Genomic DNA, 21000 nt, shown 5'->3' on the forward strand with positions numbered 1-21000 from the left:
AGTAGTTTGTGTTGACTTATTTTCATAATGAATGAATATTTATTTGCATAATACATTTGAATACAATGTAATCATACAATGAAAGTTAGTACGTTTCTTTCTTACTTCACGTCACAATCGATTTTCGTGAAATTTAGCATACGTTTAGCATTTATATTAGTATTATATAACAATATCTTTATTTATTACAGTTATACATATTCAAATTTAGAAAAAGGTCAATGCTTATCTTAACAAAAGTATAATAGAATAATTTATAATCGTACCTACGTTATCGTATTTAATTAATTTTGTGTTTTCGTTTGTACTATTATATATATTATATTATAATTTATATAATTCCTCATGATTACAGTATAGAATGTACATTGTATAAACGTTTGAAAATTATAAAATTAAATAAATAAATAAATGAAATAGTTTTATTATCATCATAAAAAATTAAATTAAATTAAATGTCGATTGTATGAAAGAGATTGCTTTAACGATAAGACCGTTTTGTACTTTATTTATGTAATATATGTACGAGTATATTATTTTGTATTATTCTTTTAGTGGTGCAATAAAGAATAAATAAATAAATAAATATTTTTAGTCAGTGAATAATTTAAAAACACAACTAATAAACATTAATAAAAGGCAAGAGTTGATTTGAATTTATAAATAGTTATTTAAATAAAATATAAAATATTTTATCTAAAATAAATTTACAGTAATTTAAAAATATATTTTCAATATAGAAATATTCCGTTAAGTTTCAAAACAAATTATTAATTAATAAATAACAATGAAGAAAGAAAATTAACTGTAAATATTTAACTAATTATCACAATGATTATTATTAATTACAGGACAATTTATTTATATAATTGTGTTACAGTGTAATGGGGAAAGAACTTAAATTAGTGATTGACAATGATGCGGGCGGCGATGATGCAATGGCAATATTTCTAGCTTTATTGTACGAGAAGCATTTCAATGGGTAGGTATTCATTTTGTACCAAGAGAATACCTCAAGCATCATCGTACCTCAAGGTACAAACGTAATCACGAATTCTTCTGATAGAGAAAATGTGCTTGTATGTCTAATCTTTCCGAAATTCAGCTGCTTTATTACATTAACATCGTAATAAAATAATAGAACAAAAAATACAATATCTTAAAATTCATCATTCATCATCATTTCAGCCATTATCCGTCCACTGCTGGACATGAGCCTCCCCCATAGACTGCCATAAAGAATGGTCCTGAGTCACCTGCATCCACTAACTTAAAATTACTGGCCATAAATCAGGGGTATAAAATAAGACCTGAGTTTGTTAACTAAATACCTCAATGTATGTTTGATTATAGTAGAAAACATAAGTAGGTACCTATCTAATTAAAAAAAGAGCAAATAAGGCCTATTGTTTTCTTAGTAGTATAGTGTAAAATAAATCGAAAGAAAATTCAATCGAAACTTTTTACAAATCAATATTTTGTCATTTTATGTTTTTTTGCTTTTTTTTGCATATGTATTCTTTTATCTCCTTTTATTGTGCGTGTCTAACATTGTCTGCTGTTATTTGTATGCTGTAGGTAATGCAAATAAAAATATTTATATATATTTAACTATCACACACAGTGTCTCAAATTAAATGCACTCAAACTTTATGTGCGTTAAAATACAATTCTTTATACGCGAAATACAAGGAGAAAACCCGATGTAGACCTAGCTTTGGAATTTTCAAATACCCTTATATATTAAAAAAATGCAAATAAATGATCTATCTATCTATTTTCTTATTTATTTATTTATTTAATTTTTTGTATAGTTAGTTATTATGTAAGTAAACAAACAATGAAATGACTACCATCCTTTGCCATAGATATACGTTACGTACGAACCCTCATTTTAATCTGATAATCTTATCACAGACCGAAAGTGGTTGCTCTAACCACTGTAAAGGGAAACACGAAAGAAGAAAACGTGTACATAAACAACCAGAAGATATTAAAAGTAGCAAACAGACAGGATGTAAGTATTTTGATCCATATATTTTTTTTTTCCTTTTTCAAACTCCTCTACAATTTTATTATATTAGTAAGGTGACGCTTCCTTTATGTGACGGCGGAACAAATATACAGATAGAAAGACAAAAGGGAGTGAATTGAAACTGTCAAGTTCCCTTAGTTTGTAAATATGATAAATAAATTAAATAAAAAAACTGAAAATTATTGTTTAGGCTTCAATTGTTCTTATTTCAGTTTTTTTTTATACTACTATAGTGGCAAACAAGCATACGGCCCGTTTGATGGTAAACGGCGTTACCGTAGCCTATGGACGCCTGTAATGCGGACGCGTTGTCGAAATTTAAGAAACCTTAATATGCCCTTTCTGAAGAACTCCATGCTTGAAAGGATACCTCGACAATGAGGAAATACTCGACAGAAAGATCCACGACCTGGGTGTTCGCGGGAGTAAGCTGCAGCTGACCATTCTACTTCTAAGGTGTCAGGATGGATTCCCTGCCGATGGTAAGCGGTACAGTGGTGAAAGGTGGCTGTATGTATCATATTGAGGAGTTCTTCAGGATACAATCCGTTATATAAATGATATAAGATGCAAAGGATAACAAGGTCTCGCCTTAAATTAAGGGACTCTTTACCGCCTGTTAACCTGGGATTGTTAACAATTCTCATAGTACGCCTCTGGACCACATCAAGAGGATTAACCTGGTATCCATGAGTTCCCGCCCACGATTGTCCCTTATATAAATTTTCCTTAAATATCTCCCCTGTACAGACGTCATCTGATTACATTTTTGACATTCATCATATCAGCCTTTAACTGTCTACCACTAAACATAAGCCTACCTCTTGGGGGGTTTTGCCAGTAGTTGCCACACTTGGGAGGTGGATTGGTAACCGCAGTTAGACTTTGGAGGTGTTTTAAAAAGACCGCTGCTGTCCATTCCTCATCCTCCCTTAGACGCCTCTTACGACACCCACGGAAATATTGGGGTGGTCCATTGTAGAATAGGCCGCCGTATGGTTACGGCGTATTTTATTAATTTATGCTAATTTTATGATATTATTAAGATAAAACCTTCGTATAAAACATCAGAGTAGATTTGGAAGTACCATATTTTATCTCTAAAATTAAAATTTCATTTTGATGCGAAATGATTATTTCAAGGGCCAGTATAAACTATATTCGCGATAGTCCGTCCATACTAAAATAATTATGCTAAACTATCAAAATAAAATTGTAAATTTAGAGATAAAGAATGTTATCTCAGAATCTACCTATTATCTTTATCTAGGTAATTAAAAACCACTTTGTTGTAAGCAATTTTAATAATATAGAAATAATATTTTCTAAGTTATAGTATTATGGTGTAATATGTATGTATATTATATATTTTTCAGGTACCAATTTACAGAGGATCACAAAACTCTCTAGTAATAACACCAGATGGCGGTAATTACTTTGGATTTGATGGGCTGGGTGACGCTGGTGATACATACACAGATTTGGTTCCATGCAAAGAAGAGAGGGCGCCTTTAGCTTTGATAGAATTATCCAAAAAATACAAAGGTAATAATAATAATTAAATATAAATATTAACATTTTAATTGCTTAGCTGTAATAGCTGCTATACTCTTACCTTATGATCGGCAATTTTCGGAAGTCGGTTTAAAAATCAAGTGGGATATACCACTTGATTTTAAAACCGACTTCAAAAAATCAGGAGGTTCTCAATTCAGTTTTTTTTTTATGTATTTTCCTTACATCATAAGTCCAACATTTATGAACCGATTCGGAAAATTCCTCTTTTAACTGAAAAGATGTACTCTCGATGATTGATCTCGAATAAATTTTATCAAAATTGGTTTTGTAATTTAGATTTTAACTGGTTTTGCCACGATTGAAGTCAGTGTCTTTTTTTTGTGAAAAAAATTTCTATTAATTATTTCTGATTATGAAAATTATTTTTTAAGAATTGTAAACTTTCGTTAGATATTCTGTTTATTTTATTACTATATTGACATAGTGAGCTGCTGCCTACAGATATGAGAGAACATCATATAATTATATGGTGTTGTCCATGGTACCCTTCATGCATTGATATTTCTGAGGACTATGGCGTTCTACCATCATATCCTGCATTTTCAGTGAATAATTCAAACCTAAATACAGCTAATTCATGACAGAAATATGTGTGGTACAAAGGTAGCCATGCAAACAACTTTCTCCTTGTTACTCCAATCTTATTATTTTCGTTTAATTTTACCTATAGTTGTAGTTAACAGGATTATAAAATCCAAAGATGATTACTGAATTGAAACTAACAGTACCACTTTCCTATCCCGTCAGGGCGACTTCCACGTGGTACTCACTGGAAACGATAGTGGTTAATTTTTGATTAATTCGGCTTAATATGTCTATAGAGCTGCTTTCATTCTCACTTGACATCTATCACTGGTCTCTCGCTAATGTAACCTTTGTTTTTAGATGTAATCTAACAGCGCAGGCGGGATTACATTACCTTTATTATCTGTAAAAAAAATATAATCCATAACTGTGTACTATTTCAGATGAACTAACAGTGATCACGATTGGATCGCTCACAAATATTGCTGTTGCTGTTAAATTAGATCCAGAATTTTTGAACAGAATAGCACATTTGTATGTTGGAGCTGGGCATATAAGTAGTAAGTATATCTATCGCTTAATGTATATTTGTGGTGGCTATAATATATAGCTATCGTTAATCTGTTTTTTTTTATGCAATTTAAAACGGCAAACAAGCTGACGGCCCACCTGATGGAAAGTGGTAACCGTCGCCTAAAGGTCTGAGCTGTACCATGGATATAACAGAGTATACTATTTCGCCCGTGATACCCTCCATGCGTTGCCATTCCTGAGGACTGAGGTGTTATTCTGTACTTTGTAAATTCACTGCCATATGCCACCCTTCAAATCGAAACACAGCCATGCAAACATAACTGCTTCACGGTAGAAATACGAATAACACAGAGGTACCCAAATAAATGACTTTTGTATAAAGTGTCTCTCTGGTATACTCGTATGTGTTTACGATATGAATGTTAAATTATTACTCTGGAGCAAGAACTTACTATACACAATTATATACAAAGTTATGTGAGAACAATAAAAATTGTACATTACAAATATTTTCTACTGCAGTTTTTTGGGAATTCTCCTAGAGATCTAACTCCAAATCCCAATATCCTATTTTTTTTTTTTAATGGATGATAATGGAATGGCAACCCCACCCGCGCTATCGGTATACACCGGCGGGGCACCAGTGAAGGATGATAGGCGAGGAGATGAAGTAGGTCAGTTAGCCCATCGTGACGAATTCAACAAAAATTGTTCACAATGGTTTCCAGGGGGAACCACGTGGAGGTCGACCTAATAAGGCATATTGCTAGCAATGGGGCTGTCAAACTCCATTACTGACAATCCTTTCCCCCCCCAATATCCTATTAATAACATAAATACAAAAGTTTGTAAGGATGTATAGATATATATTTTAGTGAGCATGATTTGTTTCTAGATACGCGATTACGTCAAAAATATTTGCAGGTGATGAACATCCAGATCCTGAATTCAACGTCAGTATGGATGTTGAAGCATACCACGTTATAGCACAAAATGCCAACCCTGACAAAGTCACATTTTTCCCATTCTCACAAGTAATGAAGCATCTAAATTTAAGTACGGTAAGTGAGACACAAGCGCACAGAAGACTGTAGTGACTACCTATATAGTGTTAGAAGGGCCTAATGATAAGAGATTGCCACAGCTCATAAAGGTATGCAGTACCAAAGATATCACTCGCACGTTATCTATTTTTGTAATATAAAGATTTCTTTATGATATCACGACATGTGACATTGCCCTGTGCCAATACTAGAATAATATTGGCTTAACTATGCCGGTTCACTAATTGCTTTTGCTCGCTAAATTTAAAGGATCCGAGATCTTGAATTACAGTGTCGATCCTAGTTAATATAAAGATACCTTTTTATAATATTGCGACATGTAACCGCACTATCCTGAGCGAAAACTAAGATACTATGGTCCATAAATGCGATCAAACGAAAAGAATATGTTCTAGTCTCAATGGTCGTCCGTACTATATCAGTTCATAGATTGCTTTCGTACACTAAATTTGAAAGTTTTGAGATCTTGAATTACAGTATTCAATAATTCACATCCAGTAAACACAACCATGACATCACAGAATGCATTAAAACCTACTATAACGTCCATGTTAGTCTTTATTCCTGAAGACAAAGATTTAAGTTTTTATTAAAGTGGTTGGTTACTAATTGACACTAAATACTAGATGGCGCTAGAATTGAGACTTGTGGTTTTTATTGATTTTTTTGTAATTAAAGAAAATAATCAACAAAAACCACACGGCTTGATTCCAGCGCCATCTAGTATTTCTTGTCTAATTTTAATTTAGTGACCAACTATCTTAAACGATGTCATTTTCAGGCCTGGAGAGAACAGGTCTTGGGTGCGATTGATACAGATATAATGAAAGCTCAAAATAAATATGAGCAAGTAGTATTGAAGTTAAGCGATAGGTGGCAAGCACTCGACCCAGCAACTGTAGCAGCTGTCATTAAACCAGACCTCGTTGATGAGTTTCAGTATACTAAAAATGGCGTGATTTTATGTGGTAAGTACTTATTTTTATCATCATCATCATCATCATATTAGCTATTATTTGTCCACTGCTGAACATAGATCTCTCCCATAGTCTATCATAAGGAATGGCCCCGTTCCTTATGGCAGTTTACAATAGGGTTTGTCAGTAATTGCCACGTTTGGCAGGCGGGTTGGCAACCACGGTTTGGCTTTTAATGATGTTTTAAAAGGGACGCTGTTGCCCATATTTCGACCATTAAGTTCCTTTAGCTGCCTATAAAACAGGAAGGGGTGGTCCATTTTTTTAATGAGTGATAATGAAGGTAACCCTGTCTACGCTAACAATATACGCTGGCGGAGTACTAGGGAAGTATGATAAGTAAGAGTGAAAAAGCAGATCAGTTAGCACATAATAATGAATTCACTTTGAATTAAGCACGATGGTTTCCAGTGGGCCCGCGAGGTATATAGGAACCTAAGACGGTATATTAAAAGCAATGAGGCTACTAATGTCCAGGAATATCAGGTCGACCTCTACACTGTAACAAATGAAAATCATAAACAATCCATCACGATGGGCCAACTGACACGACTTAATCGGAGAAAGGGATTATTTGCAATGGGGATTAGTAGTTCCATTCCATATGTATGTTCGTTAGGTCGACCTTCTGGCGGTTCTTCTGAAAACCTTTGTGCTTAATACCGAGTGTATTCATTACGATGGTCTAACCGACTTGTCTTCTTATCCTTACTCACTGATGATCCGCCAACGTATACCAATAGTGCAAGAAGATTTACCATTCCATTAACATCCGTTTAAAAAACCTGTCCGATTGTCCAGGGGAACGAGATTGCTAGTAATAGGATTTAACAGCCTCTTTGCCAGCAATATACCTTATCAAGTCAACCTCAACGTGGTCCCCCCTGGAAACCATCGTGCTAAATTCCTAATACAGTTAGTGCAGCTGGGGTTACCATCCCATTGTCATGCATCGTCGACCTCCAGGCGGTTTCCCCTGGAAACTATCGTGGTCAATTCTTATTGAATACTTTAATCCATCGTTACTTATTACCCTCAGTGGTGTCCCGCCAGCGTATACCAATAACGCAGGCGGATACCATTTTATTTTCACCCATTAAAATAAGTTCCTATCTAACAATTACCTATGGATGTCTTCAATACTATCCCTGAAATAACTTTTTTGAAAAACCTCGTAATGTGTATTAAAAAAATTTTTAAGTTTAAAAGTATTCTTATAAATTTATTTAATAAAATCTTTTCAGGAGATAAAAGAGGAGTCACTACGAATGATTTTGTCCCGAAATTAGAAGCCAATGCGAGAATTATCTACTCCGTGAAGGAAAAAGAATATAAACAGTTCCTGCTAGAAGTGTTTTCAGCTGATATTAAATTGTAATTAAAATATACATTGTTGTTAATTATGTTTTTTCTGATATTAATTACATTTTATCTTACAACACGAAAAAATCCTAAGATCAATTTGAAATTTTAATCTCACAAACAGGTAATTTGGAGAGATTTTAAAAACTTATTCGTGCTATAGAACATATTAGGATAAAATTGGGCGTCCCAGAGTATTTTGTAGCTGGTGACTCAATTTTGATTATTGAGTTAGTAGTGAGAAATATTTGAGTAAGGCATGATAGATGAGAATGAAAAAGCAGGTCAATTAGCCCATCGTGATCAATACACAATTCAGCACGTTGATTCCCGGGGCGGGGGGGACCATATAGAAGTCGACCTGACAGGGTATATCGTAGCAATGAGACTGATAGTACGCATTACTAACAATCCTTCCTCCTCCCCAATTTTGATTATTTGATTTACGAAATTTGTCTGCCATAGATATTGAATTACGAATTCTATAGCTTATATATTCTTAAATTTACGTACGGACGACGACTTCAATTTCAACTTGTACGTAAATAATGGTTTTTAAACTCTTAAATAAATTAATAGCGACCTCTGTAGCATAAAATACTAACCTCAAAATACCATAACAGCTAACAGCCTCTCTTCTAATACTAGTGCATTTTCCGTAATCATTAACTAGATGTCGCTACTTTCATAAATGAAATTAGTAGGCAAATTCTAATTATTCAATGTTCAAGATAATATTCATTATCATATAAGAAAAATAAACAGCATTGTACAAAATAACTGGATGTAATGATAATGCGAACAAAAGAGCAGATGTTATAAAATATGCAAATAAAAATTCTATTGTCACGCCATGAATGAACTGTGCTAGTGTGCTGTGTCGCAGCGAGATATCGCGACGTTGCCGCTTCGCTACGACAGCGAGTCACACTATAGTGTGACCATCTTAAAATTACATATCCAGTCCTAATTTGACTGAAAATGTATTAAATCTTACCAGTCATTTTATAAAAAGAAATTTATATATAACGAATATTATTTCGCATAATAATGAAGAGTTTTATAATAATTTACTCCAATACCAAAAAGAAGATAATATATTTCGATTAAATTTCGCAAGTTATTTTGATACAGCTTAGAATACCTAATTCATCTAGACAGTAAGGAAGATTGATAACATTGTTATTGGTAATGTAAATGTAAATTCACTGTTGAATAAACACTGTAATCAACTGATGGAAATGGACTGATGCATTGTTGGCACCACTTCGGTTACAAAAAGTGGCTTAATTTTTATTACTAAATATTTTAAATCTATGGATATCCTATAAGAAAACGAAAAATATGCAGTGAAAAATTTTTAGTCTCTTATAATTAAAAATATTTGTTAGTAGATGAATTTGAAATTTTTTAGTAGATGAATTTGAAAAAGTTGCTACATTTAATCAAAAAGCGGCTAAAGTAGCCACAACGAAATGATGGCGTCCAATGTAAAATGGCGTCTGCGTCAACTGTGCTCTGTATAGTGGTACAAGTGACATACCACCGCGATTTTTATTTCTAATATTTGTATAGGTACCGAACACGTATTAGGTATTTGCTTAATTTCATAACGATTAGTTAAAGTGATAAGACGCAAGAAGGTAATGAACAAACTATTCAATTATATATTAAACATTCTTATGCTGGTAGGAGTTTAACAGTGAAACTTCGATATATTCATTTATAAATGCTTGATGCAAAATCAGTTACTTATTTTGATTTAAAAACTGCTTAACCGATTTAAACTAAAATTTCTATGAGACCAATCTGCGAGTATATTTATTCAGATAAAAAAATATTTTACAAATCGGTTTACTACTGATGGAGTTATGAGGTAACAAATGTAAATAAATACAACCGAATTGAAAACCTCCTTTTATAAGTCGGTTGAAAATGGTTTATTTTCGTAAATATACAGACATAAAAATAACTATTTATATTAAGTTTATTGAGCTAATTCTTTAAATGTGCTTAATAGTATTCAATTCAAGTCATTCATATATGAATATATAAAAAAAAATTTACGTAGCGGATATGTATTTAGAGTACGTACTTAAAATTATTTTAAAATAATATACATAAAAGTAAATGCAGAGTAAATAAAACATAAATCAGTACGGAAGTTGTATAATATTTCTAGACAAATATTAAAAAATTAAAGAATACATAAAACAATTACACGATCAAAACAATGAATTTTAATATGTACTGTACTTATTCTTGACTTAAAACTACGACATGCTCGCCAATATCACTTGACAAAATGGATTCTTCCTTAGATATTTTTGATGGTTCATCCGGTGACTGTATATCATGCTGTGAGGACACGAAATACTGTGTATAAGGTGATGAACATTCTTCAGTTGGTTCGTTAATTTTAACAGAATATCTATTTAAAGTTCCCATTTCAGCTTCAAACAGAACATCATTTATTGCTTTTTCTGCTATTAATCTCTGTTTCGAGTCTAAATTTTCTAGCTTGTCTACCCAAATTCGAGTAATTGAATTTCTTATTTTCATCAAATGCGTACAGCAGTAGCATGAGTGATGTATGGGACTTTTTTTAAAACGAGATGATTTACTATCAATTTTGATAATTTTTCTTTTCGGTGTTGATGGTTTGGTTTCAACATACTCGCCAATATCAGGAACTGGCGAAGTCGAGATTTCAGTTTCAAATGGAATTTCTATTTCTTCTATATCGTTGCATTCATTTGTACTCGTATTCTGATCCTGAAATTAAAAAATAAATTACGTGACATATCTAACTGCTGAAATTTATTACTCATTTTCGATGCACAATTATTATAAAGTATATGTAGGCCATATAGATGAAAAATATTAAATATATTGGAATACAAACGATCTATCAGGTACACAAAAAATATATTAAGTTAAATTTATAATCTACTTTCTTATGTTTATTAAAACAAACAGCTAATTAATATTGCAATTATAATGCCATGATTATCTCCCTAATTCATAAAAATGTCAAACCTCTTATAAAGGTGTTATGATCTTTTCTTTTGCACTAAGTTCTCAATCTGAAAGACAGTGACAAAATGCTCTAATAGTTAAAATAGTGTTTTAGATGTTTTAGTTTCTATAAATATGGGGTATATAGGTAACACAGAAGTAGTGCCTAATAAAGAATTCTAAATACATTTTATAAAACGGTAAATAAAAAAATGCACCTATAATCCAATTAGAGAATTAAAGAAAAAAGCAATTCGAAAGATATAAAATATCTAAATGATTTTCTTTACTTAACTCGAAACGCTCTTAACTTGTGGCAAACAAATCTGTCATGAACTAACCTACCAATTGCGTCTATGTGTGTACGTTACGTTTATTTAGATTAACACACAAAGCATAACATGCGATAACGTTCTTGTCTCTTTTTCACACGTGTATTTTATGCGATCGGTATAGAAACAGAAACCATAATAACATATAAATGAAAAAATAATAACTTACCGTAGATATGTGTACTTCGTCACTTAAAAAACTCAATAACTCAAACGACCAAGTCTTCGGCTTGTAAACATTAGTAGACGAATCGTTGAGTGCTCTTGATAAAATAACTTTTTTCAGTTCTCTTCTATAGTTGGATCGCAAAGTGTTTATTTTCATTCTCACGTCATTCACAGTTGCCGCGGGTTTTATTAACTTGTACACTTGTAACAATGTCTGCAGAGCTTCGTGCCGTTGATATTTGTTGGAGTACTGTGGATGTTTCGAGTCCCATAGTATTGGTAAATTTTTGTACACGTAAATAAATTTTTTTTCCGCTGCGAACAGGCCGGACGGCGTCCTCGGGGACGGAGCGAGCGATACGTGCTCCTCCATCGCACTACAATCTCTGACTGACAGAGACAGACTGATGTTAGAATGATCAGTTGTTCCGCATCGATCAGTCCGCGCGGGGGGGCCACTTGTTCAGCGCTTGCTATACCGGTCTGACCTCATTTCTAAAATGATTGATGACTGACTGTGAATGATTGATTACTTTGTACTTATGGACTTACGGAATCACGATCATCAAGTATTGTTTTAAGGTACCTTTTTATGAAAAATTAATATTTACAGTTACAAGTTGGCCTGACTGGGAATCGAACCCGGGACATCAATTGGGTGGGCAACGTGACCACCACTACGCCACGTAGGTCATTAACCTTTAAATACCTGAAGTTTCAAATTTTGATGCCGGGGTTATAAATCGCATTGGGCGCCTACAATCGATTTTAATATTTGGCTGTTTACATGTTACCAAATGTTTTTTTCAAAATAAATATATAAAAATATCGTTTTGATTTTTTTACTATTTTTCCCCATTAGTAAAGGGTACACTTATATATTTTTTAATTTGAATAAAAAAATCAGGCTTTTAAGGGTTAGAATTATATTTATATCTCTTAGTGAGCGTAAGTACGTTGTTGTGCTTCTATTTGTTAATGGTGTTTACCATTTTAAAAACTATTAAAATACCCAATTAACCATGAACTTGGAAATTTTAATTAGATACATAAGTATGTATCTAATTATGTAATTTTATATTATTTAATTAGTAATGTTATATTAGTAATGTAATTGATTGAAATGTATTGTAAGGACCTAAAAAAGAATATGAACTAATCTATACTTATAATAAATCTGTAGAGAGGTCAATTCTGTACATGAATATTTCATGTACAGAATTGACCTCTACAACATTTATCTCTACCCAACCAGGTCGACCTCCTCGAGGTTCTCCCTGGAAACTATCATGGTTAATTCCTGATGAATTCATCATGATGGGCTAACTGACCTGTTTTCATTCTCATATATCACCCTTCACTGGTGCTCCGCCAGCGTATTCCGTTAGCGCAGGCGGGGTTACCATACCATTTTCACCCATCAGAAAAAAAATACAAACAGAAAGGAAGGGGATTGTTAATAAAAAGTATGATTGGTTTTATTTTAATGAATGTTAATGAAATTGTAACCCCGCCTGCGCTATCAGTATATACTGGTGGGGCTCAAGTATGTTTTTTTTTGTATGGGTAAAAATGGCAATATATATATATATATATATATATATATATATATATATATATATATATATATATATGTAATATCCCTATAATGTAATAAACCATTTATTTGATTTAAAAACTAAACTACTAAATCGATTTTGATAAAATTTCTTCGAGATTAATCTGTAAGTATATTTGTTTTATGCAACTTAGAATGGCAAACGAGCTGACGGCCCACCTGATGGAAAGTGGTGACCGTCGCCTATAGATGTCTATACCATGTAGTAGTACCATGGACATAACAGAGTATACTGTTTCGCCCATTATACCTCCCATACGTTGCCATTCCTAAGGACTCAAGTGTTATTCCTTTGTATCCTGTAAATTCACTGTTATATCCCACCCTTCAAATCTAAACACAGCCATACAAGCACAACTGATTCACAGTTGAAACACGAATGGGTCAGAGGTGCCGAAGCAAATGACTTTTGTGCAGATATACAAAAAAAAAAAATTAACATCACCAACAGTTTATTCAAAGATATATTTTACTTTTTATATTATGTGGTGTTATAATCAAATAAAATTCTAACAATGTTCATCTTTAGGCAGATAGCTGCATACATAGCATTATGTTTGTAAACAGAGCAATATGTTTACCTTCTTCCTTCCTCTCCGGTCCCAGGCACTTATGATCCTGGGCGCACGTTTTAGATATAGATTCTCCTCCAGGCAAATATATACACATGTAATTTTATTAGCCAATCTAGTGTCCCTGCTACATTTGCAAATAGTAATCAGATTTTTTAATGTCTATAATTTCTCTCAGTACCTCTTTCATTCCATATTCGAATCGGTTCGCACTAAAATACTTGAGTCTAGAATTAATACAGGCTTTCACAATTTTGGATTCGCATCGTTTGCAATTATAAACAGTAACTACCCTTTATTCATAAAAAAAAAAAACCAAAACCTTCTAGAAACCTATTTGAACTGTTACACTGTTTTTTCACTCTCTTTCAAATTGGGAATTTAATTAAAAAGAAAGTAGCAAAATAGTTCAATAGCTAAAATAAGTTCATGAACCATTTCACGTTTTTATGAATAAGCAAGTTGAACTACATTTATCTTCGCTTGCTTTCCTTGCATACGACATTGGGATGATGTGGTCAGCTACGCGTTTTGGCATCTACACAAATGTCTTATTGTAATTAACAAATATCTAATATATACACATGTAATATAATTTATGAATGTACCCCCTTATTCATAAAAATATCAAACTTCTTATAAACCTATTTTAGCTATTGAACTGTTTTGTCTCTTTCATTTACACCGAATTCCAAATTTGATTCTTTCAAGTGACCCAAGACTGTAATAATTAAAGTAGATTTGTATTTTTTTTTTTAGTTTTTATGAATAAAGGGATATTTGGTCATCGCCAATATCGCTTAGTAATAATTTATTATTACTAAACTTTCAAACTAAACTTCTAACTTCTAAAAAATACTTCAATATGATTAATTGTCAATGTGTGGAGCTATGTAAATATTTAGTGAATTTAAATTACACTAATATTGTCGTTGATTCAACATAGTCATCGTTGAATGTATGTATAACATGGTGATCAAAAAAGGCGGGAAACGTTAAACTTGACGATATTCTAAAGAATGAAATTTAAATTTAAATACTTGAAACTGGCAGAAATGGTTGTAAAAATAAAGAAAGAAAAAAAGAAGGGGATATTATATAAGTACTTAGATATGTATATAGCACATGTATTCTTGTATTTTTTTGTAAATGTTAATCACATGACACAATTGTGTAACACGCAGCGTAGTCCAATTAAAAATTTATTATTAGAATTACAAAACCAACTTTCTCATGTTATTTTCTAACATCAGTCACTTATATGCAGCTCCTCTCGTTTGATAATCGAGTCATTAGCATTGCCGTCATCACTCAATGACGAAGAAGCGGATGATCTGTGATTCCTATTACTTGATGTAGGTGACGGCATACGCGTGGATACATAACACTCGGCGTAAGATGTATGGTTCTTGGACGCATTAATTTTTACAGAGAATCTATCTAAATTTTCTAATTCGGCTTCGAACAGTACATCGTTTATTGCCTTCTCGGCGAAGAGTCTTTGTTGTGGTTGCAAATTCTCTAATTTATCAGCCCATATAAACGCAATTGGATTTTTAACTTTGAAAATATTTGATACTTGCGACGGTAGAGGGCTGTGGGATTTGTTTATTCTTGATAACTTTGGCTTATTCTTTCTTTTTATAATAATATTTCTAATAGGTTTCTTTGATGGGCGATATGTTGTAGATGGCGCTTCACTCTCGTTGTTCTCATTGACAATGTCTTGTGATTGTTCTGAATTATCGCTTTCATTAGTGTTTCGAGTCTGAAATTAAGAATTTTTTTTATGCAACTTTCAATGGCAAACAAGCTGACGGCCCACCTGATGGAAAGCGGTAACCGTCGCCTATAGACATGAGCAGTACCATGGACAAAACAAACTATACTGTATAACAGAGTATACTGTTTTGCTCTTGATACTTCCCATGCGTTGCCATTCCTGAGGACTCAGGTGTTATTCCTCTGTACCCTGTAAATTCACGCCATATCCCACCGTTCAAACCGAAACACAGCCATGCAAACACAATTGCTTCACGGTAGAAACACGAATGGGACAGAGGTACCCAAGCAAAAGACTTACAGATAAAAAAAATCCAAATCATTTCAGAACTCACGCAGTTTAACAAGTCAAGGTAACAAACATAAAAGAAATACAACCGAATTGAAAACCTTTTTTTTAAAGTCGGTTGAAAGTGTTCTATTTTTGCCAAAAAAAAACATCATGGTCATAATGTATAAAAATCAGAAGTTTTATTCCTTATTAAGGTAAGTAGATAGAGCATCCAATTTATGTCACATAAACGCACATTACCACTTTTTTTTTTAATGGGTGAAAATGGAATGGTATCCTCGCCTACACTATCGGTATACGCTGCCGAGGTACCAGTGAAGGGTGTCAGGTGAGGGTGAAGGCAGGTCAGTTGGCCCATAGTGACCAATTGAACATAAATTAACCACTGTTTCTAGGGGAAGCTACATGGTGGTCGACCTGATAGAGTGTATTGCTAGCAATGGGGCTGTTAAATCTCATTACTAACAATCACTTTCCATCTGCACGTTACAGGTTACGACACTAATATAATATTATTATTATTCTCTTTTTTAATAATAATAATTAATAAAAGGTATTTTTTCTTTTTTGTTTTGTTTTGTAAATGCAATTGATTGTCAATAAAGCTTTTCTTTCTTTCTTTAAATTTGTAAATTCACTGCGAATAAGACTCTTATATCTACAAAATTATACAATAATTTATTAACCAGTATCTATTATTGTGACTGCAGATAAAAATTTTCAAGGTTAGGTATACAAATCGTAAATTAGTTTATTGTTACAGTCTATTAATTTATTATTTGTCTATTTATTGTGGGATTATTATTGTTACAATGAAGTGTAACATGTTATTGTTGTATTTTTAAGTGTTTTAGGTATTATGTTTCCCTATTAAAGTGAAATAAATAAATTAAAATTAAACATTTTATTTTATTTACTAAACTTTAATATATATTGTTTCATTTTCAAAATAATTCACACTCACCAAAGACAGTTTAATTTCCGAGTTTAAAAAATGAAGTAATTCAAATGTCCATGATTTTGGTTTGTAAACATCGAGAGGTGAACTAGAGGTCATTTTAGATAATTGCACTTTCTTCATTTCCTTCCTATAATACGTTCTCAACCCATTTATTTTCATCCTCACATCGTAAATAGACGCAGTCGATTTGATGTATTTATAAATTTTTAATAACTTTTGCAGTGCTTCTTTCCGTTTATATTTATTGAAGTAATGATCGTGTTTCGAGTCCCATAATATCGGTAGTTTCTCGTATGTCTGAATAAATTTTTTTTCCGCGTCATAAAAGCTTGGCGGCGGCGGCGAAGAGGGTGGCGTTACGTCCACGTCCGTTTCCATCATGCCGTAAACTGATAAACTCACACATACATACATCACTCACCAACACCAACAAAGAGGCAGAGAGAGACAGATGTTTAATATAAAATGGCGTCGGTACCACAGGTCGTAGTTCGTTCGTACGTGTGGTGCAAGTAAATGGCTATGTTCGTTTTTTTTTACAAGCTGAAATCAAAATTATTAACTTTTTTTTTGATGCTAGAGAAAATGGTTACTCTGCTAGCGTAATCAGTTCACGTTAGTACGAAACTAGTGAATGAATCATCATTTACTGGAACTTGCTAATATACCTTAATAGGTGAGGATGAATATTCTGTACTGACAAGCTATTAAATAATTAACCAAATTGTGAAAAGGAAATAAATTAACTCAAAATAATCGACATAAATAGGACTTTATTCATTATTTACTCATTTTTACCCGCAATTTCGTCCGCATGACTGAGATATGTTCACTGATCGGCATAAATAATAGCCTATATCATTCTTTATGCACTGTGATTGGTTAAGTCAAGAAGAAGTTAAAAGGTAACAAAAATTTACAAAAGAATTACGTAATCATAACAAAAAAATTTAATACTTATTCTTGACTCAGAACTACGACATGTTCGCCAATTTCACTCGACAAAAAGGATTCTTCCTTAGATATTTTTGTTGGTATATCATGCTCTGAGGTTACGAAATATTGTGAATAAGGTGATGAACTTTCTTCTGTCGGTTCGTTAATTTTAACAGAATATCTATTTAGAGTTCCCATTTCAGCTTCAAATAGAATATCATTTATTGCTTTTTCTGCTATTAATCTCTGTTCCGATTCCAAATTCACCAATTTATCTACCCATATTCGTGTGATCGAATTTCTTACTTTTATCAAGTGTGTACAACAATAGCACGAGGGCTGGTGTACTGTACTTCTTTTCAGATAATTCGAGTTTTTATTATTAAATTTGAAAATTTCCCTTTTCGGTGAGGGTTCGGTTTTTACATATTCGCCGATATCAGGAACTGGTGAAGTCGAGATTTCAGTTTCAAATGGAATTTCAATTTCTTCTACATCGTTGCATTCATGATTTGTATTGTTCGTTGTATTGAGATCCTGAAAATAGAGAATTATATTAAATTATTACTCATTCAAATACAAAAAAAAAAAAAATCGACGTACTATATAAAAGTAACATTGTCAACTAAAGAAAAAAGAACAGAATCCGTTAAAAAATGATGAATATTTCGCGTAACATGTACATAAAAAATATAATTAAATTTCTAGCCTGTTGACTGTATTTAAAAGATGTAAATAATAAAAGCATTATTTATGAATTATTTAGTTGAAATATATAAGAAAGTACAAAAGCGAGGGAAAAAGTAACAAATGATAACGTATTCACCACCTTATGCACCATGATGGGTTTATAAAGAATAATTTGTAATAAAAAACCGAAGAGGAAAAGAAAGGGGAGGATAAAGGAATTACAAAGGTCAAATACCTCAAAGTTAAGTGTCATATTGTACAGGGAAATTAAGAGCATAGTTTTAGAATTGGAGAAAGTTTTTAAATGGCAAAGAAAAAACAAGATACTTATTAGTATAACTACAAATTACAACTACTGCAAGGTACAATTTTTTTTTAATGTTGTAAACAAAATAAACCGTAAACATATAATTAGCAAGTAACGTTACAATAATAGTCGTGTGGTTTCGGAAGCCTAAATGCGGTTGTCAACCCGCCTGCCAAGTATAGAGACTACCCGCAAAACTCTTCTTATGGGAAAGACTTATATGCAGCAGTGGACAGTTTTTTTTTTTTAATAGGTGATAATGGAATGGTAACCCCATCCGCGCTATCGGAATACATCGGCGGGGTACCAGTGAAGGATGATAGGTGAGGATGAAGCAGGTCAGTTAGGCTATCGTGACGAATTCAACAAGAATTGTTCACGATGGTTTCCAGGGGGAACCACGTGGAGGTAGACCTATTAGGGCATATTGCTGGTAATGGGGCTGTCAAACTCCATTGACAACAATCCCTTTCCCCCCAACAGTGGACAGTTAACGGCTGTAATGATTACAATAATTGAATAAATTACTAAAATTTTAATATCTAAATAACTAGCAGGCAATTAAACATCTGTCAAAATTGATACTACATGGCCAACATAACATTTTATACTGTTTTATGCAAATAAAATAAACAATTCAATATTCCATTTCATGTACTAATAAGTAATTTATTTTTACATATTTTATTATGATTCGCTTTTGACTTGCGGCAAACACTAACATATTTTGCCTAGCTAAAATCTACACACATTAAAAATTGTATCTATGTGTGTGTATAAAGTAAATTGCGATCGCATGCTTGTTATCTCACTGTATTCATGTTTTGTCTCATTCATACACATACTGTATGACTGAGTAGAATGAAAGAAATTCATCCATCAATTCAGAGCTCGAGTCGAGTCGTTCGGCTCGTTCGGTCAGTCAAAGAAATTCATCCATCAATTCAGAGCTCGAGTAGAGTCATTCGGCTCGTTCGGTCAGTCAAATTCAAACTCTGTCAGTAAATCGGTGAACGTACTAACTACTTATAATACAATAATTATGTTATGTTGCAACCTACTTACTATTTAACAAAAAATTTTTTTTGTCAAATTTGCCTATCTACATGTCTATTATACTAAACACACACATAGGTAGGTATACAAACAAACTTACCGTAGATAAGTGCACTTCATCACTTAAAAAACTCATTTGTTCAAACCACCACGTCTTCGGCTTGTAAACATTAGCAGGCGAATCGTCGAGCGATCTCGACAAAATCACTCTTTTCAATTCTCTTCTGTAGTTGGATCGCAAAGTGTTTATTTTCATTCTCACGTCATTCACAGTTGCCGCGGGTTTTATCAATTTGTACACCTGTAATAACTTCTGTAGAGCTTCGTGCCGTTTATATTTGTTGGAGTAATGTGGATGTTTCGAATTCCATAATATAGGTAAATTTTTGTACACATAAATGAATTTTTTCTCCGCAGCAAACAAGCCGGACGGCGTCCTCGGGCTCGAAACGAGCGATACGTGCTTCTCCATCGCGCTCCAATCTCTGACTGACAGAGACAGACTGATGTTAGAATGATCAGTTGCTCTGCATCGATCAGTCCGCGCGGGGCAGGGAGGCGTCGTTATTCTTACCTGCCTACCTGTCTAACCACATTTCTAAAGTGATTGACGAATGACTCTGCATCACTGATGACTGATATATAATATTTCTACTACTTGTGGTCTTATGGAATAAATATAATTTATGAATAGATAAAATCCCTAGATAGCTAAGAACCTACCTACCGAATTTGAATTCGACTTGTGTTGAACACAAAATTGTGTTCCTGAAAGTTTAATTTAAAATGTTATATGTTTTATCGTGATAGAATATGTACTAGAAGCAGTTATAATGTAATGTAATATCTAGAAAAGGTTGGTTTATATTGTTTAGTTTTGATATTGCTCGGAATAAGACATTATACGTTGACACGATAATTTATGAGTTACAATTTCATTTTTATCCATTTTAAGACAATAACAGGCACGATTTCCTTCTCTTTATGTATTTACCTTAAGTTCCGTTTTACTAAGATTCAGATTGATTCTTTGAAGTTAGTTTATTTTGCGGCAATTTGTAAAATAGAATCTAAAATAATGTGCCTTATACATTTAATAAACAGCGCCACCTATCGAATATATACACATGTTCTGCAGTACTGGCTAGTAGCACTTCTCTAGCAATCTTTGCTATGAAACATTACGCTTAAAA

The 21000-nt window shown here is 32.8% G+C and overlaps 4 protein-coding genes and 2 long non-coding RNA genes across 10 annotated transcripts in view; 3 read left to right on the forward strand and 3 right to left on the reverse strand.

Moving 5' to 3' along the window:
- The window catches only part of LOC113514760 (gustatory receptor for sugar taste 64f-like), a 58753-nt gene that overhangs the window by 7896 nt on the left and 29857 nt on the right, over positions 1–21000 (forward strand). For 3 of the 5 annotated variants that reach the window (XM_052897767.1, XM_052897763.1, XM_052897768.1), the window contains 7 exons: positions 881–982; positions 1918–2017; positions 3412–3580; positions 4582–4698; positions 5597–5733; positions 6518–6704; positions 7958–8087. In XM_052897767.1, coding sequence (XP_052753727.1) covers positions 881–982; positions 1918–2017; positions 3412–3580; positions 4582–4698; positions 5597–5733; positions 6518–6704; positions 7958–8087 — 942 coding nt within the window. Of the gene's footprint in view, positions 1–880; positions 983–1917; positions 2018–3411; positions 3581–4581; positions 4699–5596; positions 5734–6517; positions 6705–7957; positions 8117–21000 lie in introns of those variants that run through there. The other 2 variants (XM_052897766.1, XM_052897761.1) reach the window with 2 other exon arrangements.
- Positions 10229–11983, reverse strand: LOC113520146 (uncharacterized). Its single transcript, XM_026905409.3, has 2 exons — positions 11595–11983; positions 10229–10850 (listed from the first exon to the last, which is right to left on the reverse strand). The coding sequence occupies exons 1-2, from the start codon at positions 11964–11966 to the stop codon at positions 10332–10334; spliced, it is 891 nt and encodes a 296-aa protein (XP_026761210.1). The 5' UTR covers positions 11967–11983; the 3' UTR covers positions 10229–10331.
- Positions 11735–12423, forward strand: LOC128201279 (uncharacterized). The gene is made up of 2 exons (XR_008253149.1): positions 11735–11872; positions 12207–12423. It is a non-coding gene; the product is annotated as an uncharacterized LOC128201279 (long non-coding RNA).
- LOC113519350 (uncharacterized) lies at positions 13647–17232 on the reverse strand. The gene is made up of 2 exons (XM_026904409.3): positions 16822–17232; positions 13647–15551 (listed from the first exon to the last, which is right to left on the reverse strand). Exons 1-2 carry the CDS (start codon positions 17230–17232, stop codon positions 15033–15035), a joined length of 930 nt encoding a protein of 309 aa, XP_026760210.3. The 3' UTR covers positions 13647–15032.
- On the reverse strand, positions 17768–20279 carry LOC113514133 (uncharacterized). The gene is made up of 2 exons (XM_052897769.1): positions 19908–20279; positions 17768–18291 (listed from the first exon to the last, which is right to left on the reverse strand). The coding sequence occupies exons 1-2, from the start codon at positions 20277–20279 to the stop codon at positions 17776–17778; spliced, it is 888 nt and encodes a 295-aa protein (XP_052753729.1). The 3' UTR covers positions 17768–17775.
- Positions 19745–20730, forward strand: LOC128201280 (uncharacterized). The gene is made up of 2 exons (XR_008253150.1): positions 19745–19885; positions 20225–20730. It is a non-coding gene; the product is annotated as an uncharacterized LOC128201280 (long non-coding RNA).

The sequence above is a fragment of the Galleria mellonella genome, unplaced genomic scaffold (assembly GCF_026898425.1).
Source record: "Galleria mellonella isolate WM207_F2 unplaced genomic scaffold, CSIRO_AGI_GalMel_v1 utg38, whole genome shotgun sequence".
Classification (NCBI taxonomy): Eukaryota; Metazoa; Arthropoda; class Insecta; order Lepidoptera; family Pyralidae; genus Galleria; species Galleria mellonella.

Bases quoted from the DNA above. Each gene is read 5' to 3' on its own strand.
- LOC113520146 (XM_026905409.3), bottom strand. From the start codon at position 11,966: ATGGAGGAGCACGTATCGCTCGCTCCGTCCCCGAGGACGCCGTCCGGC. The intron at 10,851-11,594 runs GTAAGTTATTAT...TTTTAATTTCAG, and splicing joins ACGAAGTACACATATCTACG to GATCAGAATACGAGTACAAA.
- LOC113519350 (XM_026904409.3), bottom strand. From the start codon at position 17,232: ATGTATGTATGTGTGAGTTTATCAGTTTACGGCATGATGGAAACGGAC. The intron at 15,552-16,821 runs GTGAGTGTGAAT...TCTTAATTTCAG, and splicing joins CGGAAATTAAACTGTCTTTG to ACTCGAAACACTAATGAAAG.
- LOC113514133 (XM_052897769.1), bottom strand. From the start codon at position 20,279: ATGGAGAAGCACGTATCGCTCGTTTCGAGCCCGAGGACGCCGTCCGGC. The intron at 18,292-19,907 runs GTAAGTTTGTTT...CTCTATTTTCAG, and splicing joins ATGAAGTGCACTTATCTACG to GATCTCAATACAACGAACAA.